This window comes from Triticum dicoccoides, chromosome 1B (assembly GCF_002162155.2).
Source record: "Triticum dicoccoides isolate Atlit2015 ecotype Zavitan chromosome 1B, WEW_v2.0, whole genome shotgun sequence".
Lineage (NCBI taxonomy): Eukaryota > Viridiplantae > Streptophyta > Magnoliopsida > Poales > Poaceae > Triticum > Triticum dicoccoides.
This window is the reverse complement of record NC_041381.1, coordinates 316776777-316803217: the sequence shown is the minus strand read 5'-3', so window position 1 is coordinate 316803217 and position 26441 is coordinate 316776777. Positions and strand designations below refer to the sequence as shown.

The window sequence follows — 26441 nt, the reverse complement described above, 5'->3', positions numbered from 1 at the left end:
AATATTGGACAGAGATAAAAATCAAACCAATATTTTTAAGAGCTCATAGGTATTTATTTTGGGCATTTGGAATTAATGCATAAATATTTGCATTGGAAATATATTAGTTATATATATATTAATATATGTCCAAATATTATGCCATTTATAAAGGAGCTCTGGAATAATATATCTAGCTCCTGCAAAAATTGGCATAAGGTTATAAAATGATTTAATATTTTATTTAAATCAAAACAAATGTCAGAAATTAGAAAACAGAAATAAATAAAAGGGAGAACCTTACCTGGGCTCCTCCCTGTGCAGCCCAGCCAGCTGGCCGGCCCAGCCAGCAGGCGGCCCAGCCCGCCTCCCTCCTCTGTCGTCTTCGTCCTCGACAGAGGGAGGGGAGTGTGGCCGGCGCGTGCGCGCGCCACCGCGCCACGCCACCTCCTCGCCTGCCTGCCTGCCCTCCCCTCCTCGTCTCGATGCCCCGGACGACGCCACGCCCTCCCCTGCTCTCTCGCACTCTCCCTCGGTTCTTCCCTCCTCTCCCTCGCTCTCTCTCACACACGACCGAACACCACCATCGCCGCCGTTCGCCATAGCAGCCGTCACCGGCCACCCCTCGCCCCTCCGTTGAGCTCAGGAGCTCCGCCTCGACCCCCTCTTCCTCCCCACCAAGTCAAGCCCCTCCGGAAGCCCTGCATCGCCGCCCATGTCGCCGTTCCCCTCCTCGGCCACCGGAGATCGTCGCCGTCGAATCGGGAGCTACCGGACGTCCCCGAGCCCGCTAACCATCCCTGCAGCTCCGCGGTGAGCCACTGACCCGATTCCCCCTTGCCCCGTCGTCCCTAGCATCCCGTAGCTGCCGCCCCCTTGAGCTCCGAAGCTCGCCGCCGCTGTGCCTCGTCGCCGTCGTGGCCACAGTCACCGTAGCGCCCAACCGAGCACACCCACGTCCTCACCGCACCGCGTAGAAGCCGTAGGTGCCAACCCCGCATCTCCGCAGCCGTTGTAGCCTCGACCCCGAGCTCAACCGAGCTCCGGCAGCCGCCACGGTCGTCGCCGTCGTCGGTACCGGCCACCACAGGCACGGCCACCACCACCGTTCGACGCGCGAGAGCAAGGGCTCTCCAACGAGCCCAAGCACGGCCTCGCCCGTGCCCTGTAGCGCGTTTCCGCATCGCGCCGCCGTCTCGGGCCCCGCCGGCGTCATGTCGCCGGTGGGTTTGACCTGTCTGACCTAGGGTTTGATCCCCCCAGGGTCACTAACGCGTGGGCCCCGTCGGCCAGGTGGTCAGATTAGTGCTAATCACCGCTTAATTAACCCCCCTGACACTGACAGTGGGCCCCAGCGCCACTAACCCCTAATTAGGATTAAATTAACCCTGTTAAACCCCCCTGTCACTGACATGTGGACCCCACACGTCAGGTTTGACCCCAGCCAGCCGCAGTTGACCACTGACGTCATGCTGACGTCATGCTGGCGCAATATATATATTTCTGGATTTAATTTAAATCAGGAAATTCCAGAATATTATTTAAACTTCAAAAATTCATAACTTTTATTCTGTAACTCCAAATTAGACAAATTATATATGAAAAATGATCAGAAAAATCCAATCTATCCATCTGTACTATTTTCATGCATGATCAAACAAGTTAAATTGATGTTTTAAGCAGAATAAGGAAAAGCACTTTAAAAGGCCATGTTTGAGTTTGAAATTTGAATCTTTGATTCAAATTTGTTCAAACCCTTCTGGTTTTAGTTGCATTAGCCCAACACACTCATATTGCCATGTTTCATGCATGCATCATATTGTTGCACATTGTTTGGTGATGGTTGTGTATCGGTGTCCTTTACGACAGGTTCTGCCTCCGAGGAGTACCGTGATTACCCTAACGAAGAACCGTATCAGTGCATCGAACCATCAGGCAAGCAACCAACCATTTGATCATATTGATACAATCCCATGTTCTCGCTCCTGCTCTCTTTTACTGCATTAAGACAACGCGTTTCAAACTGCTGTGTGCTACGGTAGTTGAACCCATTTCCTCTGCATGACCTGTCATTGCCACAGTAACTAGATGAAACCCACTAGCATGTGTAGGAGTTGATTGAGCCATATGTATGTGTTGTTCCTACCTTGCTATGCCTGCTATGCTTAGAGTCGTGTCAGGTCTGATTCATCTGGGTGATGGGCTAGAGTGAAATGATTATGTCGGTAATGAGAGTGGTGTGGTGAACACGATTTGGTAAAGGTATCGATGAGAGGCCATGTAGGAGTACATGGTGGGTTGTTTCATTGAAGCCGACCTTAAGCACTGAGATCTGTATGTGTGATTTAAGATACAGCTACTACCATGCATTGGGCCCTGAAATATGACCCCGCTCGACTTCTTATTCACCCTAGCTCTCTGTCCAGGAGTTGCAAGTAGTTTCTGGTGTTTGTAGCCTACTGGAGGCCGTGGACAGCGCTGACCGTAGGGGTGGGCTGTGATGCGGTAGGTACGTGGCACGGTGTACCGAATACCCGTTAGGTATCTCAGGAACCCTGTTCACATCGTTCGGGGCCGTATGGGAAACCTCGGCTGGACTCCCTGCGGATGGAACCTGGATAGGCGATAAACCTGGACTAGAGGCTTAAGTGTTTAGGTAGGTCGTGGTCTACACCCACGTCGGCTTTCGCTTGAAGTCTGCCGAGCACATGTCGTGTGCAGACGCTAAGTGGTGGAAACATGTATGAAGAAGTACACCCCTGCAGGGTTAACATGATCTATTCGAATAGCCGCGTCCGCGGTAAAGGACTACTTGGTTGCCTATACAGTTCATAGACAAGTAAATGGAAACTGCTAAAAGCCTCAAGATAAGTGTGAGTGCCGAGGATGGCTCTTCCGTAGGAAGACGGAGGCGGATCCTCGGTAGTGTATTGAAGTGGTGGGTAGTGGACTCGTGTGCGCAAAACCATTTCAAGTTGGAGTATCGTAGGATAGTCTAGCCAAGAGTCAAAGCTGGCTTGCTACAATAACTCCACCAACCCTTCTTGATAATATGCATGTATGTAGGATCTGATGTAAGTCTTGCTGAGTACCTTTGTACTCATGTTGCTATAATCTACATTTTTACAGAAGACGCTGCAACCCCTTCTGATGGGTTCTATGTAGACATTGACATCAACGAGTAGGCTAAAGACCCAGGTGGTGACCCTGAGCTTGTGAAGGACCACGTAGTATAGCTAGGCTTTCCAAGCCTCTTTTGTTTTACTAGTTGTCTGTACTCAGACAAGTTACTTCCGCTGCTGGTTTGTATGACTGTATGACTTGTATGTTGGGTCGTGAGACCCGTACCTTTGTGTATGTTATGTATGGCTCCCTGAGCCTTAAATAAAGTACTTGTGTCGTAGAGTCATGTTGTGATGCTTCGTTGTATTTGCACATACCGAGCATATTGTGTGTATGATTGAAGTGCTTGGTATGTGTGGGATCTGACTATCTAGTTGTTTATCTTTAGTAGCCTCTCTTACCGGGAAATGTCTCCTAGTGTTACCGCTGAGCCATGGTAGCTTGCTACTGCTCTGGGACACTTAGGCTGGCCGACATGTGTCCTTCTTCGTTCCTGTGTCTGTCCCTTCGGGGAAATGTCACGCTTTGAGTACCGGAGTCCTGTTAGCCCGCTACAGCCCGGTTTACCGGAGTCCTGCTAGCCCAGTGCTACAGCCCGGACCCACTTGCTGATGACCGACACGTTCGAAGCTGGGTCATGGATGCCTGTCCCTGTAAGTCTGTGCCACTTTGGGTTTACGACTAGTCATGTCAGCCCGGGCTCCTTATCATATGGATGCTAGCGACACTATCATATACGTGAGCCAAAAGGCGCAAACGGTCCCGGGCAAAGGTAAGGCGACACCCGTGGGGATACCGTGCGTGAGGCCGCAAAGTGATATGAGGTGTTACCGGCTAGATCGATGTGACATCGAGTCGGGGTCCTGACATCGTAACTCAAATATTCTCCTCCACGATCAGATCGTAGAAACTTTATTTTCTTGTTACGATGATTTTCAACTTCACTCTGAAATTCTTTGAACTTTTCAAATGTTTTAGACTTATGCTTCATTAAGTAGATATACCCATATCTGCTTAAATCATCTGTGAAGGTGAGAAAATAACGATATCCGCCACGAGCCTCAACATTCATTGGACCACATACATCTGTATGTATGATTTTTAACAAATCTGTTGCTCTCCCCATAGTACCGGAGAACGGTGTTTTGGTCATCTTGCCCATGAGGCACGGTTCGCAAGTACCAAGTGATTCATAATCAAGTGGTTCCAAAAGACCATCAGTATGGAGTTTCTTCATGCGCTTTACACCGATATGACCTAAACGGCAGTGCCACAAATAAGTTGCACTATCATTATCAACTCTGCATCTTTTGGCTTCAATACTATGAATATGTGTATCACTGCTATCGAGATTCATCAAAAATAGACCACTCTTCAAGGGTGCATGACCATAAAAGATATTACTCATATAAATAGAACAACCATTATTCTCTGATTTAAATGAATAACCATCTCACATCAAACAAGATCCAGATATAATGTTCATGCTCAACGCTGGCACCAAATAACAATTATTTAGGTCTAATACTAATCCCGAAGGTAGATGTAGAGGTAGCGTGCCGACCGCGATCACATCGACTTTGGAACCATTTCCCACGCGCATCGTCACCTCGTCCTTTGCCAGTGTTCGCTTAATCCGTAGTCCCTGTTTCGAGTTGCAAATATTAGCAACAGAACTAGTATCAAATACCCAGGTGCTACTGCGAGCTCTAGTAAGGTACACATCAATAACATGTATATCACATATACCTTTGTTCACCTTGCCATCCTTCTTATCCGCCAAATACTTGGGGCAGTTCCGCTTCCAGTGACCAGACTGCTTGCAGTAGAAGCACTCAGTTTTAGGCTTAGGTCCAGACTTGGGTTTCTTCTCTTGAGCAGCAACTTGTTTGCTGTTCTTCTTGAAGTTCCCCTTCTTCTTCCCTTTGCCCTTTTTCTTGAAACTAGTGGTCTTGTTGACCATCAACACTTGATGCTCCTTCTTGATTTCTACCTCCGCAGCCTTTAGCATTGCGAAGAGCTCGGGAATTGTCTTATCCATCCCTTGCATATTATAGTTCATTACGAAGCTCTTGTAGCTTGGTGGAAGTGATTGGAGAATTCTGTCAATGACGCTATCATCCGGAAGAGTAACTCCCAGTTGAATCAAGTGATTACAATACCCAGACATCTTGAGTATGTGCTCACTGACAGAACTATTCTCCTCCATCTTGCAGCTATAGAACTTATTGGAGACTTCGTATCTCTCAATCCGGGCATTCTTCTGGAATATTAACTTCAACTCCTGGAACATCTCATATGCTCCATGACGTTCAAAACATCGTTGAAGTCCCGGTTCTAAGCCGTAAAGCATGGCACATTGAACTATCGAGTAGTCATCAGCTTTGCTCTGCCAGACGTTCTTAACATCGTCAGTTGCATCAGCAGCAGGCCTGGCACCCAGCGGTGCTTCCACGACGTAATTTTTCTGTGCAGCAATGAGGATAATCCTCAAGTTACGGACCCAGTCCGCGTAGTTGCTACCATCATCTTTCAACTTAGCTTTCTCAAGGAACGCATTAAAATTCAACGGAACAACAGCACGGGCCATCTATCTACAATCAACATAGACAAGCAAGATACTATCAGGTACTAAGTTCATGATAAATTTAAGTTCAATTAATCATATTACTTAAGAACTCCCACTTAGACAGACATCTCTCTAGTCATCTAAGTGATCACGTGACCCAGATCAACTAAACCATAACTGATCATCACGTGAGATGGAGTAGTTTTCAATGGTGAACATCTTATGTTGATCATATCTACTATATGATTCACGCTCGACCTTTCGGTCTCCGTGTTCCGAGGCCATATCTGCATATGCTAGGCTCGTCAAGTTTAACCTGAGTATTCTGCGTGTGCAAAACTGGCTTGCACCCGTTGTAGATGAACGTAGAGCTTATCACACCCGATCATCACGTGGTGTCTGGGCACGACGAACTTTGGCAACGGTGCATACTCAGGGAGAACACTTCTTGATAATTTTTAGTGAGAGATCATCTTAAAATGCTACCGTCAATCAAAGCAAGATAAGATGCATAAAGGATAAACATCACATGCAATCAATATAAGTGATATGATATGGCCATCATCATCTTGTGCTTGTGATCTCCATCTCTGAAGCACCATCATGATCACCATTGTCACCGGCGCGACACCTTGATCTCCATCGTAGCATCGTTGTCGTTTACGCCATCTATTGCTTCTACGACTATTGCTACCGCTTAGTGATAAAGTAAAGCAATTACAGGGCGTTTGCATTTCATACAATAAAGCGACAACCATATGGCTCCTGCCAGTTGCCGATAACTTCGGTTACAAAACATGATCATCTCATACAATAAAATATAGCATCACGTCTTGGCCATATCACATCACAACATGCCCTGCAAAAACAAGTTAGACGTCCTCTACTTTGTTGTTGCAAGTTTTACGTGGCTGCTACGGGCTTAAGCAAGAACCAATCTCACCTACGCATCAAAACCACAACGATAGTTTGTCAAGTTGATGTTGTTTTAACCTTCGCAAGGACCGGGCGTAGCCACACTCGGTTCAACTAAAGTTGGAGAAACTGACACCCGCTAGTCACCTGTGTGCAAAGCACGGCGGTAAAACCAGTCTCGCGTAAGCGTACGCGTAATGTCGGTCCGGGCCGCTTCATCCAACAATACCGCTGAACCAAAGTATGACATGCTGGTAAGCAGTATGACTTATATCGCCCACAACTAACTTGTGTTCTACTCGTGCATATAACATCAAACCATAAAACCTAGGCTCGGATGCCACTGTTGGGGAACGTAGTAATTTCAAAAAAATTCCTACGCACACGTAAGATCATGGTGATGCATAGCAACGAGAGGGGAGAGTGTTGTCTATGTACCCTCGTAGACCGAAGCGGAAGCGTTGATGCAACGTAGAGGAAGTAGTCGTACGTCTTCCCGGTCCAACCGATCCAAGCACCGTTACTCCGGCACCTCCGAGTTCTTGACACACGTACATCTCGATGACGCACCCCGAACTCTGATCCAGCAGAGGTACGGGGAGGAGTTCCGTCAGCACGACGGCGTGGTGACGATCTTGATGTTCAACTATCGCAGGGCTTCGCCTAAGCACCGCTACAATATGACCGAGGTGTAATATCGTGGAGGGGGGCACCTCACACGGCTAAGGAACAATCACGAAGATCAACTTGTGTGTCTATGGGGTGCCCCCCGCCCCCGTATATAAAGGAGGGAGGGAGGAGGGGCCGGCCTAAGGGGGAGGCGCGCCCTAGGGGGGGCAAACCTACTCCAAGTAGGTTTGGCCCCCCTTTCCTATTAGGAGTAGGAGAGGGAAGGAAGAGAGGGGAGGAAAGAAGGAAAGGGGGGCCGGCCCCCCTCCCAATTCGGATTGGGCTTGGGGGGGCGCCCCCTCCTTTGCTCCTTCTTCCTCCCTTCCACTAAGGCCCAATAAGGCCCATATACTTACCGGGGGGTTCCGGTAACCTCCCAGAACTCCGGTATATTCCCAATCTCACCCGGAACCTTTCCGGTGTCCAAATATATCCGTCCAATATATCAATCTTTATGTCTCGACCATTTCGAGACTCCTCGTCATGTCCGTGATCACATCCGGGACTCCGAACAACCTTCGGTACATCAAAATACATAAACTCATAATAAAACTGTCATCGAAACCTTAAGCGTGCGGACCCTACGGTTCGAGAACAATGTAGACATGACCGAGACACGTCTCCGGTCAATAACCAATAGCGGGACCTGGATGCCCATATTGGTTCCTACATATTCTACGAAGATCTTTATCGGTCAAACCGCATAACAACATACGTTGTTCCCTTTGTCATCGGTATGTTACTTGCCCGAGATTCGATCGTCGGTATCCAATACCTAGTTCAATCTCGTTACCGGCAAGTCTCTTTACTCGTTACGTAATGCATCATCCCGTAACCAACTCATTGGTCACATTGCTTGCAAGGCTTATAGTGATGTGCATTACCGAGAGGGCCCAGAGATACCTCTCCGACAATCGGAGTGACAAATCCTAATCTCGAAATACGCCAACTCAACAAGTACCTTTGGAGACACCTGTAGAGCACCTTTATAATCACCCAGTTACGTTGTGACGTTTGGTAGCACACAAAGTGTTCCTCCGGTAAACGGGAGTTGCATAATCTCATAGTCATAGGAACATGTATAAGTCATGAAGGAAGCAATAGCAACATACTAAACGATCGGGTGCTAAGCTAACGGAATGGGTCATGTCAATTAGATCATTGAACTAATGATGTGATCTCATTAATCAAATAACAACTCCTTGTTCATGGTTAGGAAACATAACCATCTTTGATTAACAAGCTAGTCAAGTAGAGGCATACTAGTGACACTCTGTTTGTCTATATATTCACACATGTATTATGTTTCCGGTTAATACAATTCTAGCATGAATAATAAACATTTATCATGATATAAGGAAATAAATAATAACTTTATTATTGCCTCTAGGGCATATTTCCTTCAAAAATTGCTCGGTACTTGTTTGACCCAATCAGATATCGGCTGCGAGCAGGCCGGATGCAAACCGGGCTGTAGTTAGGCCCAACTATATGACATGCTTTTAATAGGCTGAAATTAATATAGGGCCGAAATGTTAAACAGGCCCTTAACAGGCCGAAACTAATATCAGGCTGAATTACTAAATGGGCCTTTAGCAAGTGGGCCCAAAAGCATAGCGTCCAGTTGACGGGCCGAATCTGATATGGGCCATAATTTAGCCCAAAGCCTCTTAAAGGGCCGGACCTGATCTGGGCCGTAATTTGGCCCAGAACGTGGTAGGCTTTTAACGGGCCGGATCTCATATGGACCATTATTAGGCCCGGAACGTGGCAGGCCATTAATGGACCGGATCAAATATGGGCCGGCATTTGGCGCAAAACATGGCAGCCAGTTAATGGGCCAGCCTACTAGGGTCCTCAAAATCTTGTGGGCCTACAGCTGGGTCGGCCCATTAATGTCGACAAAATCTCGTGGGCCTTTAGCTAGGCTCATTATGATCCGCAAGAATCTTGTGGGCCTTTACCTGGGATGGCCCATTATGGCACACAAAAATCTTGTGGGCCTTTACCTGGGCTGGCCCATTATGACCCGCAAAATCTTGTGGGCCTTTAGCTGGGCCAGCTCATTATGGTCCGCAAAATCTCGTGAGCCTTTAGCTGGGCCGGCCCATTATGGTCCGCAAAATCTTGTGGGCCTTTAGTTGGGTCGGCCCATTTAAACTTGTCGGCCTTTAGTTGGGCCGGTCCACGTGTCAACATATCATAGACGCGTCTCGCCCATTGGATGAGTGACACCTATGCCAACGCGAACCTGACACGTGTCTCCTCCAGCCAATGATGATTTTACACGTGGAAAATCACCATTGGTCGTGGTTGTTAATGGGTTATCGGATCCAAAACCCGACCCGATAGCTTAACGGCGTTCTGTTACAGTGGATGCCACGTGTCGTTCACCCTTGACTAAAGCACTTTTGTGACGCGCGATTTATCATCATGGAAGTGGACACTTCCATGATGATAATTTTGGTAATGTCATGGAACACTTCTACGACAGCACAGGTATGACTATCTTGATTCTGTCATAAAATCGTCATGGATGTACATGCATGACAAAAAACGCGACCTACTGTGACAAACACGTATCATCACGGAAGTGTATTTTTTTGTAGTGATTAGTAGTTGAGTTGTCAATTCAACCACACCTGGATAACTTAGTATCTGCAGCAAAGTATTTAGTAGCAAAGTAGTATGGAAGTAACGGTAACAGTGGCAAAAGTAAAGATAGCAGTTTTGTAGTAGTTGTAACAGTAGCAACAGAAAAGCAAATAAGCGAAGCACAATATGTGAAAAGCTCGTAGGCATTAGATCGGTGATGGATAATTATGTCGGATGTGATTCCTCATGTAATAGCTATAACATAGGGTGACACAGAACTAGCTCCAGTTCATCAATGTAATGTAGGCATGTATTCCAAATATAGTCATACGTGCTTATGGAAAAGAACTTGCATGACATCTTTTGTCCTACCCTCCCATGGCAGCGGGGTCCTAGTGGAAACTAAGGGATATTATGGCCTCCTTTTAATAGAGAACCGGAACAAAGCATTAGCACATAGTGAATACATGAACTCCTCAAACTACAGTCATCACCGAGAAGTATCCCGATTATTGTCACTTCAGGGTTGTCGGATCATAACACATAATAGGTGACTATAGACTTGCAAGATAGGATCAAGAACTCACATATATTCATGAAAACATAATAGGTTCAGATCTGAAATCATGGCACGGGCCCTAGTGACAAGCATTAAGCATAACAAAGTCATAGCAACATCAATCTTAGAATGTAGTGGATACTAGGGATCAAACCCTAACAAAACTAACTTGATTACATGGTAAATCTCATCCAACCCACCACCGTCCAGCAAGCCTACGATGGAATTACTCACGCACGGCGGTGAGCAGCATGAAATTGGTGATGGAGGATGGTTGATGATGACGACGGCGACGAATTCCCCTCTCCGGAGCCCCGAACGGACTCCAGATCAGCCCTCCCGAGAGAGATTAGGGCTTGGCGGCGGCTCCGTATCGTAAAACGCGATGAAACTTTCTCTCTGATTTTTTTCTCCGCGAAACGGAATATATGGAGTTGGAGTTGAGGTCGGTGGAGCATCAGGGGGCCCACAAGATAGGGGGCGCGCCCAGGGGGAGGGCGCGCCCCCACCCTCGTGGATAGGGTGTGCCCCCCTGGCCTTGATTCTTTCGCTAGTATTTTTTATATTTTCCAAAAGTTATCTCCATGGATTTTTAGGTCATTCCGAGAATTTTGTTTTTCTACACAATAAACAACACCATGACAGTTCTGCTGAAAACAGCGTCAGTCCGGGTTAGTTTCATTCAAATCATGCAAGTTAGAGTCCAAAACAAGGGCAAAAGTGTTTGGAAAAGTAGATACGTTGGAGACATATCAGTCGTCCACGAGGGTGGAGGCCGAGCCCTACCCCCCTGGGCGCGCCCCCTGCCTCGTGGATGACTCGGAGACCCCCTTGACGTGAGACCGACGCCAAAAATTCCTATAAATACCCAAACCTCCAGAAAATATAATAGATCGGGAGTTCAGCCGCCGCAAGCCTCTGCAGCCACCAAAAACCAATCGGGACCCTGTTCCGGCACCCTGTCGGAGGGGGAATTCCTCACCGGTGGCCATCTTCATCATCCTGGCGCTCTCCATGATGAGGAGGGAGTAGTTCACCCTCGGGGCTGAGGGTATGTATCAGTAGTTATGTGTTTGATCTCTCTCTCATGTTCTTGAGGTGATACGATCTTGATGTATCGTGAGCTTTGCTATTATAGTTGGATCTTATGATGTTTCTTCCCCTCTACTCTCTTGTGATAAATTGAGTTTTCCCCTTGAAGTTGTCTTGTTGGATTGAGTCTTTAAGGATTTGAGAACACTTGATGTATGTCTTGCCATGCTTATCTATGGTGACAATGAGATATTCACGTGATATACTTGATGTATGTTTTGGTGATCAACTTGCGGGTTCAATGAACTTATGCATAGGGGTTGGCACACGTTTTCGTCTTGACTCTCTGGTAGAAACTTTCGGGCACTCTTTGAAGTTCTTTCTGTTGGTTGAATAGATGAATCTGAGATTGTGTGATGCATATCGTATAATCATGCCCACGGTTACTTGAGGTGACATTGGAGTATCTAGGTGACATTAGGGTTTTGGTTGATTTGTGTCTTAAGGTGTTATTCTAGTACGAACTCTGTGATAGATCGAACGGAAAGAATAGCTTCGTGTTATTTTACTACGGACTCTTGAATAGATCGATCAAAAAGGATAAATTTGAGGTGGTTTCGTACCCTACCGTAATCTCTTCATTTGTTCTCCGCTATTAGTTACTTTGGAGTGACTCTTTGTTGCATGTTGAGGGATAGTTATATGATCCAAGTATGTTATTATTGTTGAGAGAACTTGCACTAGTGAAAGTATGAACCCTAGGCCTTGTTTCCTAGCATTGCAATACCGTTTATGCTCACTTTTATCATTAGTTACCTTGCTGTTTTTATATTTTCAGATTACAAAAACCTATAACTACCATCCATGTTGCACTTGTATAACCATCTCTTCGCCGAACTAGTGCACCTATACAATTTGCCATTGTATTGGGTGTGTTGGGGACACAAGAGACTCTTTGTTATTTGGTTCCAAGGTTGTTTGAGAGAGACCATCTTCATTCTACGCCTCCCACGGATTGATAAACCTTAGGTCATCCACTTGAGGGAAATTTGCTACTGTCCTACAAACCTCTGCACTTGGAGGCCCAATAACATCTACAAGAAGAAGGTTGTGTAGTAGACATCACCCCACGCTCTGCTCCGTCCACATCGCACGTGCCCGAGACACCGTCGCCATCGCCGTCGCCATCATCATGACCATTGAGCTTCCCGTGCCACCGGAGGATGTCCAGGAAATCCGAAGCTTCGCCTTCATCGTCTTCATTGCTGGACCGGAGCCAAGACGCCTGAATGACGACGTTCGCGACCGTCTTCCTCGCCACGGACACCGGAGCTCCGCCTCTCAATCTGTCGCTGTTCGACCTTCCCCGACCACATCGAGCCCTTCCCAAGTTCCACTTTGAGGCCCTGCATCTTTCCCCTCTCCCCGTTGCTGGATTTGAGGCCTCTAGCTAGCCCAACCACCGCTCCCACACTCGTCGCACTACGTAGGCCCTACCTCGCTCTTTAGATCGTTCGATTTCACGTCATTTTGCCGTTTCCATAGATTGCCCGAAGCACCTCATCGCTAGCGAGCTCGTAGCGCTCAGTTCCGGCCACCGCAACACCTCGGTGCTGCCACTCGACGCGGCTCTCTGTCCACGTCCGAACGCCACTGCCGCTCACCACCGCTCTGGCTCACCCGCAGCCGCCCGATCCTGCTCATGCATGCATGCCGCCCGCGTTCCCATCGCGTCCCGCTGGCCCCGACCGCGCGCGGCCGCTTCCCCCAATGCTTCTGCCGCTGCTCCTGCCGACGGCTCATGCGCGCCCACTGCTTTTGGCCGCGACCAGCGCGCTAGTCACCCTCACACACGGACTCACCTGCCCGCGCTCGCTCGCTGCCTTTGCCGCCTCCTCTGCTCGACGCCGGCGCCGCCTCGGGCCGCCCCAGCTGCTGCCGCGGCCACCCCTAGGCGTGGCTCGTCGCCCCCGATCGAACGCACCCCCCGGGCGTCAAATGGACGTCGGGGGACGAATCCCGATGGCCGCCCGAGCCCTCCGCCGCGAACAGGGCTCGCCAGAGCTCACTCCGGTGCCGGTGCTGACATGGCCAACTAGGGACACCCCTTTCGGTCAATGCCTAGTGGCCCCAGGGGCCCTGCTGGCCCTGTTGACCCAGTCAACAGCTGACTGGGCAGCGCCCAGTCATTGCCCGTGGGTCTCGCGCGGGCCCATTGACTGGTTAGCTGGTCGCTGATGCATTGATGACGCCTTGCTGATGCCATTTTCCTTTTCTGTCGTTTTAAAGTGAATAAAATAAATTCCAGAAAATGTTTAAAACTTTGAAAATTCATAGAAAATAAATCGTAACTTGAATGAAAAAGTTTTATATATGAAAGTTGCTCAGAAAAATTCAACGAATCTGAATACATGGTTCTCTCATCTGTCATATGCCGCTAGCATGATGAACATGGAACCGTCCCTTCTCTTTCGTTTGTCCGGGAAATACCAAACACCGAGAAAACCCCTCCTGATGTTTTCCCTCTCCGTCTGCAACGTCTAGCACTGCGTTAGTTCACCCTAACACCGCGTATAACCATGTTATGCTTTATGATGCTTTGTTTGTTTTATATTTATTGTTTCTTCCCCCTCTTCTCTCCGGTAGACCCCGGGATCGATGCTGCCCCTGTGATTGACAACGTCTCCGACGACATTTCTTCCTTTTTAGCAGAGCTTCTAGGCAAGCACCCCCCCCCTTTTGAGCATACCGATATCGCCTACTCTATCTCTCTTATGCTTGCATTCGAATCTGCTGCTACTATTGTTAGCCTATTTCTGCTGCATAGCCTGTTTTATTGTAACATGTTGTTGTTATACCTACCTACCTATCCTAACTATTAGTATAGGATGGGTAGAGACCCATCAGAGACCCCCACTTTGTCCCGACTGCCCCACTGGATTATCAGAAGACCCGATCAATGGGATCAAAGACCAGGCACTGACACCGCACATCACTTTCCCCTTAGTTGCTCGACAATACTGGGTTACTATCTTGTGCCGAGGGTGATACCTCATCAGCACGTCTGATGTTAACCTTGTAGGTTAGTTCATCGTTTATGGTTATCGAGGGTGATTCCTCCTTCTCCACTCCCGATAACGACACTGTCGTGTAACTCCACAAGAGTGGACCTCGAGGGTGATTCCTCCTTTGTTCACCTTGACGATAACATCAGGTGGAATTCCATCGAGGGTGATTCCTCAGGGTTCCCCTTGGTGTTAAACACACAGTTACTATGGTTACTATGACTTTACGCTGAACCATGTTACTAAAGACGGGTCGGCCCTGAGGGGTACCCGCGCAAGCTTAATTGCGAGTGATGTGGAGTCGGGTTGACCTGGAAGGTGCCCGCGAGATAACTACGTGGCGTGGCCGGGCATTCTTAGCCCTTGCCGCAAGTCCTCAAGACGGGACGACGGGGTCACATCGATCGTGAGTCTCTGCTCATTACCGCGCGCTCCTAATCCACTATGATTTGGATATTTGATTCGAGGGGCCTCTAGCCTGATAGCACTAACCATCACGTGGGCATAGTATGGGTATGCATCAGCCGAAGCTTAATGGAGGTCAGAGACTGAGCGGCGCGCGCTGGGTTTGGACTGCGTAAGCACCTGCCTTTTTTAAGGAGGTAGCTAGGTCTGCTCACCGGCCACGTACGCAACGTGCAGGAGTGCAAAGGGCGATGGGCCCGTGACCCCTGCGCACTTACGATGTAGGCCGGGGTGCTGACCTCTCTATTAAACCTAGGTCGGGTTGCAGTGTATCGTTTGGCCGAGGCCGGGCATGACCCAGTAAAGTGTGTCCGGCCGGAGTTAATCGAGTGGTGGGTAAGTTGGTGCACCCCTGCAGGGAAGAAAACATCTATCGATAGCCTGTCCTACGGTAACGGACACTTGGAGTTGTATCCCGATCAATACAAGTAAAACTGGATACTTGGGATGAGAAATGGATAATATGGCTCTGGGATTGCTTTCTCGCAGGGAGTCGAAGAAGAATCTCTGGGCGAGGTTAATGACACTACTACTATTTTACTTTATGCTATGCACTCTTCTAATGCTGCAAGACCACTGAAGATGCTGAAGATGCTAGTCTTCGATAGGACCAGGCTCTCCCCCTATTCTGGCATTTCTGCAGCCCAGACCACATATACAACCTTTCATTTGATAATGTTGCATATGTAGTATAGATCCTTGCTTGCTGAGTACTTCGGATAAGTACTTACGTTTGCTTTGCTTTCTTTTCCCCTCATATCCGTTTGATGCAATCAGATGACAGAGCCCCTGCCCGCTGCCACCGCCGCCGACTACTACTACCCTGAGGGCGCCTACTACTACGTGATGGACGCCGACAACCAGGAGTAGTTAGGAGGCTCCCAGGCAGGAGGCCTTGCCTTTTCGATTGTTGTTACTTTTGTGCTAGCCTTCTTAAGGCAAACTTGTTTAACTTAGGTCTGTACTCAGATATTGTTGCTTCCGCTGACTCGTTTGTATTCGAGTCCTCGAGCCCCTGGCTTGTAATATAAAGTTTGTATTATTTTAATTTGTGTCTAGAGTTGTGTTGTGATATCTTCCCGTGAGTACCTGATCTTGATCGTACACATTTGCGTGTATGATTAATGTGCGATTAAATCGGGGGCGTCACAATAGTATATCCCATAAATTTATTGCAGGCTCGCGTATATACAAGTTCCCATCCGTCATATATAGAGGATTTATGTTTTGGGAGGATCCTCTAAAATTGGTCAACGCCGGAGCAGGGGGCCTCGTGACGTCGCGCACGAGCAGGGTGCAGGCGAAGGAGCTCGCGGGCGGATGGCCGGAGCATGACCGGAGCACGCGACGGGCCAGAGCGCCGTCGGAACAGGCAGCGGGCACATCAGGCGGCAGGCCAGAGCGACGCCATTCTGGCCAGCTGGAGTTCGGGTTCGTGCATGCGTCCGTCTCGGGGAAGAAGAAGTGTGAGAAGAAAAAGAAAAAGAAAGGACGCTGATAACGCCCACACGCGTGGCATACTAGACATCCGCCCATACACCGTGTGTGGTGTAAGCAGGAGGCAGCCCACAAGGATCATGTGTGGGCAAATATTTGCCCACACGTGTGGGCGCAGCTACTTCGTGCAACACACCCAACAAATACTGCTCATCCCACCCACGCGTGTGGCACGAAGCAGAAAATGTCCACACGTTCAGGCGCAACTACGTTGGTTATCCTGCGGGATGCCGCTTTAGTTGCCATCCGGGATGGCAAATCCAAAACAATAAGGTGTGCATCAAGATCGTTCCCTCGCGATAGCCACGTGGGCACAAAGGATTGACGAGGGCCGAAGGGGAAAAGTAAAAAACGCGTCGACCCTTGCTCTCCTCGCACGCAAGCCTCCCCCGTGAGAAAATAATCCTCCCCTCGTCTCCTCTCCCCCGCGACTACTCGCCGCCACCGCCACCGCCACGACCCATGCCGGCCGATTCCGGTGAGTCTCGGCGGCGGGTGACACACCAACGCCTCCCCTGGCCCTACTCCTTCCTTCCATCCGTCCAGATCCGTCCTCCTCTCCTCGTCTCTCTCCTCCGCGTCTTCCTCTAGGGAGCCTTGCGGCTGCAGCAGGAGAGGAGTCAAGGGGGCCGGGCTAGCCGATTTCCTCGCCGGATCTGGAGCACAGGGGCGCCGCCGCTGCCGCGCGCACAACAAGCCGCAGCCACCTCCACTCCGGCGCCGATTGATGGGCCTCTCCACCCTCGCGCACCCGCCTCCCGACTCCCGCCCCCATGACCTGCAGATCCTTGCCTTCCCCATGGGTGATGTCTCTAGTGAAGGAGGGCGGAGACTCGCGCCGCCATCGACCTGTCCTTCTCGTCGGTCACGCCCCATGCTAGCAGGTGGGCAGAGCCTCATCATCGTCAGCGGGAGGAGGCTAGCAGCAATCGCAGCAGGTGGCGGTGGTGGTGAAAGAATTGATGATGGCGCAAGGCCCACCGCTTCTTCTGTTGCGGTGCTGCACAACGGCGTCTCTGCGGGTATGCTGGCGCCTCCTCTTCTCTTGTTTCTTACTGATGCAAGCAGGAGAATGGTAAATATGGAGATTAGCCAATGAGACATGGTTGTTAAATTTATCTTTTCTGGTACATTTTTTGAGGGATCGGTGATGACGCAAGGAACTAAGACCTCCAGCGAGGCGGTCTTGGGTGCAGTAGCGAAATTTGTTCATTGGATAGAGCTTTGAATAGGTTAGCCCACCTTCTCTCTATTTACATTCATGTGCAGAATGGGTGATGTTGCATCAGAACCTTTTGTTTCTTCTTTGGTCAAGTTACATATGTATCAAGATGTGAGTTGCTAAATGTTCATGTACGTCTCATGGATGGACACTACCTTGCAGGCTTAATGGTTTTGGTTCACGTAGAAGAGATCCATCCTTAGGCTTAATGGTTTCTTGATCTTCACTCCTATTTCTCAGCATTTTTGTTTATCCTCAAATAGTTCCTGCTTAGCTCGTTTGTCACTTGTGCTTGTTATTATTCTGGAGGTTAAGTGGGTGAAATAGTTGGTGATGTTTAGTGTGGAAGCCACTCAAAACCGTTGTATATAGTTGCATTTGAGATTTTTCGTCCAACGATGTGTTCAAATTTATACCATTGGATTTCCAAAAAAAATCCTGAGTCTTTGTTACACAAAGACAAGATCACAAGAAAGGGACTTTTAGTCATTAGTGAATCCTACATTTGTTTTAGCCCTTCTGTTGGCAGTATACCGATCTGATTACACATATGTGTGAAACAAAATTGAAATACTCAGGTTTGGTATTGTTCTCTTCTGTTTTTCATTGGGTTTAGGATGGCTTACCGCCCTTACATATTTAGTTCAGAACCTTCTGTCCAGTAGGTGTTCTCCGCGAATTTATTACGACCAATTGTCATAGCCTGCTATGGTTGCTTCATGATCCTTTGTCTTGAACTTTATTTTCCTAAATTGCTTGCTTGTGATGGATTAATATGTCATTTTGTGAGTGTTGCTTGTTTAAAATTGATTCTCTGGTTGCCATTTTTCTTTTGAGCAAGCTGCTTGAATTTTAGGTAACCTGACAGGGCCCGCAACATTGATGTTGCATTCATGAATCTCTCATACACAGGTAAGAAATATTCTCCCTCTCATAAAATCATTTTAGTGCATGATGGAGGTTTGCTCACGTCCTTTCCATTTCTGTTGGTTAGAAAATATTTTCCATTGTTGGGTATTCACAGAAATTTAGGGAATATTTGTTGTCAATGATTTTATTGCGGTCCACACTCCAAAGCTGATTTAAGGATCGAGTGAAGGTGGAGCGGCATATTCAAACTTGCATATCATGGCCCAACCCGCTCTCGAGCAATCCGACATTGTTTACTCTTCGTTAGGTTTGCCTCTGTTTTTTTGTTTTCCAACTTTGCTTCTTCTGTCTTCTTTGTTTTCTTATATGTTTTTTCACAACTCTTGGCAGCAATACCTCGCGCGAATATATATTTTAGAGTTAATGAAAATCTCAGTTACTCTTGGCTCACTGCAATATAGCAAGTATATCTTTAAGATGGAAATTTAGCTAACATTTCAGTTTATTTTACTGCAGGTCTACTAACACTCTTGATCCTCATAGGATCATGGATGTTGCTTCGGATAAGGCCAATTAAAGAAATTATAGGCCCTGTTATTCAAAGAAGCGTTACAATAGCTACCCGAACTACTGAGGAGTTTATTCTTAAGGTGAATGCCATGGACTATTTCCCTAGCTGTACATGTTCATTAGCCATTTTTCTTGCTGTAGTCGAAAAGTTTCTAACATGCTGTCATATTTTCCCTGTAGGATTTGGCAATATAATCTGATGATAGTGTGTTATCTCACGCTGCACATTTGATGGTTGGCATGCTAGCCGTGAGTCTAGCTCATGTAACTTCCAAGGTATTTTTGCATAAGTCTCTTAGATGTAGTTTTGTAGTTGTAGTTACAGTCCCGGCGCATTTGTTATTAGAGTCATTTAGGTTTAGATTTGATGTATGATGCTATATTCAATTGTCCCATCTTCTGTGCAGGAGCCTCTTTGTGCTGTTTTGTCATCTCATCATCGAAGTCTCATTTAGAACTTGAACAATAACAGTGAAACCACTGAGCAGATTGTTCATATTGTGATAAATGACCATCTAGATCGTGGATGTGTGCTAATAGAGACTGTTGCAACACACAAGGTATCTCTTCACGTTTTATTTGTTTTGCTTATATACCTAACAATCGTTATGGTGGGAAGTACCCAATGGTATAGTGTTGCTTCGCTTACTATGTTGTCAGCCATTTCTGGATTTTTTAACTTTGCTGCCAAAGGTATACGTAAGCATTAGATATACGCATTATAGGAGAAATATGGAATATGTATTAATATAGGTTGCTTTGCCTCTGTCTATTGTCTCTTTTTTCTTCATGTGATTGAAACTAAGCTATATGGAGCATATTTATTATTGCCTTCTTTGCTACTTTTGGATTTGTCACCTAAATAATTAGAGTTGATAGCCTATTATGATTTCTTACTAATAACATTGCCAAATTCCCCTCATGCAGAGTAGCTTTTAGAGTGGTCAAAGAGACTGAATTCACACATGATTGGGTTGATCTATTGTGTGTTGAATTAATTTAGCTCTGTTTCGATGGCCAGAAAATAGTAGTACTACATATATCTTATTAGGAGCTGGAACAAGGCATGTACGGATTGTTCCTTTTCAATTATACAAGTTTCGTGAATCTTTTCCCCTATGTGTTTTCTACAGGCTTACAAGATGGAGTGCTAACCAGAAGGGCAACAAGGTGTAGTGGCATCGAAACAAGTTCAAGACTTCTGGTCGAGTGAAACTAAGGACAACAAGGTGAGCTCTAATCTGACCTTGTGCAAGTGCAACTATGACATAGTTTTGATTTTAGGTATACTTGCACAGAAGGGCTATATGTGCCCTCTTTGTTGTCATGATGTGCCTGGTTCTTTCAGTTCGCCTCATCTTGGTTTTGCTTTGTCATACCTCGCGTCTTGTTCAATCCTTGCGTACATGTATGCTCATGTCTCTGTTCTCTTGAGCAGTTGTGTGTTGGCCACTACACAGTGTCACATTTCTATAGTTGCTTGCTACAATTTTTTAAGTCCTTCACAGCTCACAAGTTCTTTCTGGATATGTATGCCAACATGCAAAATAGGATACAATGGAAAAGGTTTGTGAAATTGTTAAGAGGCAACTTGCTGTTTCTGAAGGCACTGAAGTTTGTGGTAGCACCAACTTCTCTAACCTTGGAGCTGATTCACTGGACATGGTAAATACCCACAATATTTTTTACCGATGTCATGCATGTTTGTTTTGAACTAAGCGGCACCTAACTAACTTAACCTGGCCAAATAGCTCAAGGTTCCAAATGAGTAGTTCCTTGTTAGGTTTGGTTATGTCTACTCTGTTGAGATGTGAAATGACACCGATGACGTGGTCTCATGACAGTAATGAATATCATTGGGTTTATTTACATGTGTAACTGTGTTTCTAGAAATATGTGGATTTTTATCCTTTGCATTCTTTAAGGTTTAAGGCAGATTTTCAAGGGGCCACATGAATTAGAAAAATCTTTGTATCTTAACATGGAATAACCAAAACTGGTATCTTAATTATAGCATTATATGCTATGCATTGCAAATTATAGCATTATGGTTTCCATTTTGTGATTTTCAACAGAGCTGCTACTGCTTTTCTCCAATTATATACCTATTGGCTATATGTATATTCTCCTATCACACTTTTTTCTCAAATGCCAGGCTAAGGAGGCTCAAACTGCCAGCCTCAGTTAAATCGATTCAATTATTTATATCTTTGTTTGCTAATTTGCAGATGCAAGCGCTTCTGACTGCTGAAGTTTGTAATTCAAAGGAACAAGGAGCAAAGAACTCCTAGCTTATAGTTAAGATCATAGGCTTGCCGTTATTCTCTTGTGATTCAGAATTTTAGTCGAAGAATCTTGGCTTCTTGTTGGATATCTGCAGTAAAGTCCAGTGGTTATCATTCATCATCCTGCCCAGAGGATTTCATTTTATGGATGCCTGAGTTTAGAAATTTTTCCTCTGTCCATCGTCGACGTATCGTCCATGATAGCTGTTCATATGAGGGAGTACATTTTCCAGCAATGCATTTCCGTTGGTCCCGTGACTTATACTACTACTACCACTACTTTGCTATCAGCTTCGTTTATACCGTGATTATGTAGCTGCATGTGTTCCATCTCTTGTAAATGTCACTTCATTAATCACAATCATTAGATAGAAAGGATAGTGGAAGGCACCTATCTGGCACCACAGAGCTTCCGCTCAGGCGGCGCACCAAAGGTGCGTCCCAACCACTAGGGTAGTTGTAAAAGCATGGCAACTCTCTTAATTTTGGTTCACTATAGTTGTCATGTCTAATTTATGATAGTTGTCGCGTGCAATCAAACCATAGTTGCCATGTATGATTAATCGTAGTTGCCATGTGTGTTTATCTGGTTGCCACGTACGCGCAATTGAAGTTGCTATCTACCAACAAATCATAGTTGTCATGTGTGTTTACCTAGTTGCCGCATACATGCAACTGCAGTTGCCATCTACCACCGTACGAGTGTCGTGTGAGTGAAGAGGCGCTCGTCCACACGCGCGTGGACTGATTGCCGACTGTGTGGGCGGGAACTGGTTCGCCCACACGTCGCAGCTGGCAACGGCGTGCTGTGGGTTGTGTGGGCGAGCGCTCTAACGCCCACACAACACACTATGTCTACGTGACACTCATATTTTTTTAAGATTCATGCAAAACGGAATTATGGTGGATTAACGCGTATGGGCGATATGCAAATATGTTAGGCGTTATCATTTGGCAAAATAAAATGTTTACGGCACGGGTTTACGGGTTCTCTTCCGTCTGATGCCTCACGATACTGTAAATTAAATTAGTATTAGTGGGCCTATCTTTTACGAGTGGTGCTTTACCGGATCTGGCTAATACCTTATCCATTTCGTCCCGATCCGCAGAGGGCTGCCCGTTCCTATACGGGAAACGCTTGCGTACGGTGAGCCGGCCGAACGCTTGGGCCGGTCTCGCGCTGGCTACAACTAATCAAATCGGGCCCACCACGTTATCTTTTTCCCTGTCCCCTGCGTCCTTCTCCTTCCCTTTCCCTGTGTCCTTTTTCTTTTCTCCCAATCTTCCCCGGCTGCCATGAAAGTTTGACCCGGCGATCTCCTCCAGCGAGTCCCCCTCTTCTTCTCCGGCGAGCACCCTCGAAGCCGACCCCCGAGCCAATGTCCTCCACTCGATTTCCCTGCTGTCAACTGCATCTCCTATTGCTTCATGGCGCCCGAAGCTACAAAGGGCATGGCCGGCGAAGCTGCGTCCATGGCTGGCGAAGCTGCGTCCATGATCGGAGCTGCGTCCAGGGCCGGTGAAGTTGCTTCCATGGTCGGAGCTGCGTCCATGGCCGGCGCCGCGCAATACTACGATGCTGTGATAGGAGGCCACTCCCCTAGCCATGGATCTTTTGTTGTTGCTGGAAACAGTAAATTTTTTTCCTACCATCGGGTTGATTTTTTGCTGGAACTAGTATTCATTCTTGTTACCACTCTCTCTGTTTTTGTTGGAAGCAACACATTTTTGCTACCACGGTATTTGAGTTTTGCTGGAACGAGCGCTTAGTTTTGCTACAACCGCCTTTTTGAGTTTTGCTAGAACCAGCGACCACTCCTCGGCCATGGCCCGGCGCTGCCCAAATGTGCTACGACCGGCGACCAACGGTGCTACAACCGGTAAGCAAATTTGCTACATCCTTTTTTTTACGACTTAGCTGCGACCCCCGACAACGGTGACGAAGTTTTGCTGCATCTGTCGTCCTTTTTGCTACGACCGATGTGACGTTTTGCTGCAACCATTCATGAGTGATGACGACGCCGCGCCCTGAGCCGCGACGGCGACGACACTTTTGCTGCATCGATCTTCATTTTTTTCTATCACCGGCGTTGACGTTTGCTCTAACGTTGGCTTGTCATTGGAGGTGGAGCTGCAAACATTTTTTTGGAAGGTGGAGCTGCTGGACGGTGCTTCCTACAACAGCAATGGCGACGGATCAGGTACCGGTATAGCCACGACCTCCACTTTTTTTGCTGTGCTTCCATGGGCGTGGGAAGGGAAGCTTCGCTGGGAGAATCGTTTCCGATGGGGGAAGAAGATAAGGCCTGAACGGTTGGATCGGGCCAAGCCGAGGCGAGCTGCGGCCGTCGCCACCGCAGCTGTTGCATGCGTGGTGTTGGCCAAAAATGCAGGCGACGAGTGCGGCGGCCGGCGACGAGGATGGCCGGCGACGAGGAGGGCCGGCAACCATGGCGACCAGCAAGAGCGTGCGGCCAGCCAGATGCGGAATCAAGCGACTATATGCAGAATCCATCGTAGGGGCGTGCGTTGACGAAACAACAGCTGTATCGAACGGTTATACATGCACCAATCGGATGGTTGCGGGCGGCTGGTCCGCCGGCGCCTATCACCCGCCTTCCTATACTTCGCCCAACTCACCCTTACCCGGACGCGGGCCCCGGTCTCTCAGCCGCCACGGAAATCAGGTCAGCTCGGCAGATCCAGAGGAGACGGACGGCGAGCTCCCGACGGCGACCCCCGACCGGTTCCCTGTTTGCATCCGCTCGTCGTCGTGCGCCGTGTGCCGCGGCCCGTTCGCCAAGGCCATGTTCGAGTTCCTAAACTGCATCCGGATGCACCAAGGTACAGGTTTTATGTAATTTTGAGCTTTCTTTATCTACGAACCCCTGTATTTAGGAGCACTTGAACTGCTACATGTTTGGTTTCGTTCTCAGTAATGGAATCGGGGATCAAATACCTGTTTATCTAAAATGGTACACACTTTTCTGTTACAGATCTGGTGCCCGGGTTGAAATGAAACTATGAAACATCAAATTTGCTTCTCATATTGTGCACACTTTTCTGTCTGCATTCTAGTAGTAGAAAATCCTTTGTTATAGAATTTGTTACTGGGTCGGAGGGAATAGCACTTAACGTTTCCATGAAAGTTTACTGTGCTTATTCAAGTCGAATTGCCATATTGTTCATTTCATTGTGTAATCAATGTCGTTCTGTGTTCAATTCCTTGACAAGATGAGTAGAAATCATCTTTAAACACCTCGTTTATTTTCTTCTCTTGTATGAACAGTTTTATCTACACTACATAAATGTACAAATTTAGCCAAGCATTTATGTTTGCGACCTTTCCTCTTGCAGTGAGGACTATTTGGAATCATGAAAGTGTTAGGAATAAGGACATAAATGTGTAAATGTAATTTATAATTTAAATCATCAAGCTTTTAATCGGGCTCAGTATTTGTTTTCTTGCAGATGCTGTCGCGAGCAAGCCATCGTCCACGATGATGCTGTACTCCACAACCGCTGCAGGCACACCGTCGGTCTCGTAGATGCTGCCGTCCATGAGGTTGACGTCCCCATCTTCCGTGCTTCTACCGCCATCGTCCGCTAACACAAGGCTGTCGCCCCTCCATGCCCTCATCTTCTTCCACGTACTGATCTTCCTCATCTATAGGTTGGCTCTTTCCTCCAATAGATCGGTTTCCTCGTCTGCCATGGGGACGAGCTGGAGCTGGACGGAAAGAAGCAGGTGGAAGGCGGTAGACCCAAGTGGAAGCGGAGGGGTAAAAGGGGAGAAGATGGGTGAAGAAAGCTTCTGCGCAGACTATAGGGGGAAAAACTGAAGAAAGTTAGTATAAGCAATCCAAAAATGATAGGAGGGAGTACAAAACACTAACCAGTTAGTATAAGCATCCTAACAGGTTTATTTGCATTTATAAGCATTAAAGATATCAGTAGATTTGAGAAAGGGTAGTTTTTAGGATGTTAATTTCTGTCCATTAGACAGTGTTTCTATGTTCTGTAGATCTTCTCAGTAGAACCCTTTTAGGACATGAACAACCATTTTTCTGTACTAAAATTAGCTTTTTTATAGTTTCTTCTCTGAAATGTGTCTTATTATTAGTTTTATTAGCTAATTACAAACTAACCATTTGTTTTAAGATTCATTGCTGATCCATTATCATTATCATAATTTGTTGTTTGAAGTCTGACGAGCTGAAATTTTCTACCGTTGGTTTTTGTTTCAGAATTCTGTTTTGTATGAGGATTTAATGAAGAGAAAAGCATATTCGAAGACTCGTAGTGGGCTGCTATCGATGGGACTGAACAAGTTCAAATACTGTACAAGGAGCTTAAGGCTAGTCGCTGCGGGTGCTGCTATTGGACTTGCTGTTGGACTTGGCGTTGGCTGGAAGCAACAGAAGATTAAGTAGCCAAGTATCGCTGTTACTGTACCCAAGGATTACGAGTCGACGAGTCGTTGAGTCGTTCCGAGGTTGAGACTCATAGACTAATCGGACTAGTCTTAGACTAGTGCTAGACTAGTCGACAAAGTACTGTAGTAGTCAACTACTAATACCTAGTAGCAGTATGGAGTAGTAAACTGTACAACACATTACAACAGATACAATAAAACCAGCAGTGCTAGCCAACGCTCGTCAGGCCTAGCCCAGTGCCGCTCAGCACGCCACCCCCAGCTGGCCCATTTGGGCCCAAGTAGCCAGCCTACTTAGCCTACTTCCCATCCCAGCCTCTGTAACCCTAGCTCCCGATCGATCCCGTCACCGCCGCCTGCGCCATCACGCACAAAAGCACGCGCGCGCGCGACCCGCGCCTCCAGCCACCGCCGCCGGCGAGCCCACCGACCACCGCCGTGCCTCTTCTCTTCTCCTCTCTTTCTCCCCCCCTCTCTTTGTGGCAGGGCCGCACGCGCCTACGGGGCACGGCCATGGCCGCCGCCCGAGCACGAGCTCCGGCCAGCTGCCGCGCCTTGCTTCGGCATCCGCCGTCCCGACGGCGGGTCAGT

The 26441-nt window shown here is 47.5% G+C and overlaps 1 protein-coding gene and 1 long non-coding RNA gene across 16 annotated transcripts; both read left to right on the top strand.

The window, feature by feature from the left end:
* Positions 1-16843: 16843 nt before the first annotated feature.
* Positions 16844-21691, top strand: LOC119332607. Of its 10 annotated transcripts, none has more exons than XR_005161064.1 (10): positions 16844-17490; positions 17610-17700; positions 18547-18602; positions 18715-18867; positions 19077-19210; positions 19311-19406; positions 19538-19690; positions 20264-20359; positions 20682-20795; positions 21359-21691. It is a non-coding gene; the product is annotated as an uncharacterized LOC119332607 (long non-coding RNA). The 10 variants fall into 10 exon arrangements; XR_005161059.1 differs by having other exon boundaries at positions 18685-18867; XR_005161058.1 differs by having other exon boundaries at positions 18547-18867.
* A 917-nt stretch (positions 21692-22608) lies between these two features.
* LOC119332581 lies at positions 22609-26067 on the top strand. Of its 6 annotated transcripts, none has more exons than XR_005161041.1 (3): positions 22609-24259; positions 24887-25313; positions 25663-26067. XR_005161041.1 is itself a non-coding variant. In XM_037605758.1 (3 exons), the coding sequence occupies exons 1-2, from the start codon at positions 23803-23805 to the stop codon at positions 24961-24963; spliced, it is 534 nt and encodes a 177-aa protein (XP_037461655.1). In that variant the 5' UTR covers positions 22632-23802; the 3' UTR covers positions 24964-24980; positions 25663-26067. The 6 variants fall into 6 exon arrangements, 1 of the variants encoding a protein (XP_037461655.1); XR_005161042.1 differs by having other exon boundaries at positions 22610-24259; positions 24887-25088; XR_005161039.1 differs by having other exon boundaries at positions 22610-24259; positions 24887-25262.
* Positions 26068-26441: the final 374 nt, after the last annotated feature.

Coding starts and splice junctions, on each gene's coding strand:
- LOC119332581 (XM_037605758.1), top strand. CDS start 23,803: ATGCAGGCGACGAGTGCGGCGGCCGGCGACGAGGATGGCCGGCGACGA. Junction 24,260..24,886: donor CTGCATCCGGATGCACCAAG/GTACAGGTTTTA, acceptor GTTTTCTTGCAG/ATGCTGTCGCGAGCAAGCCA.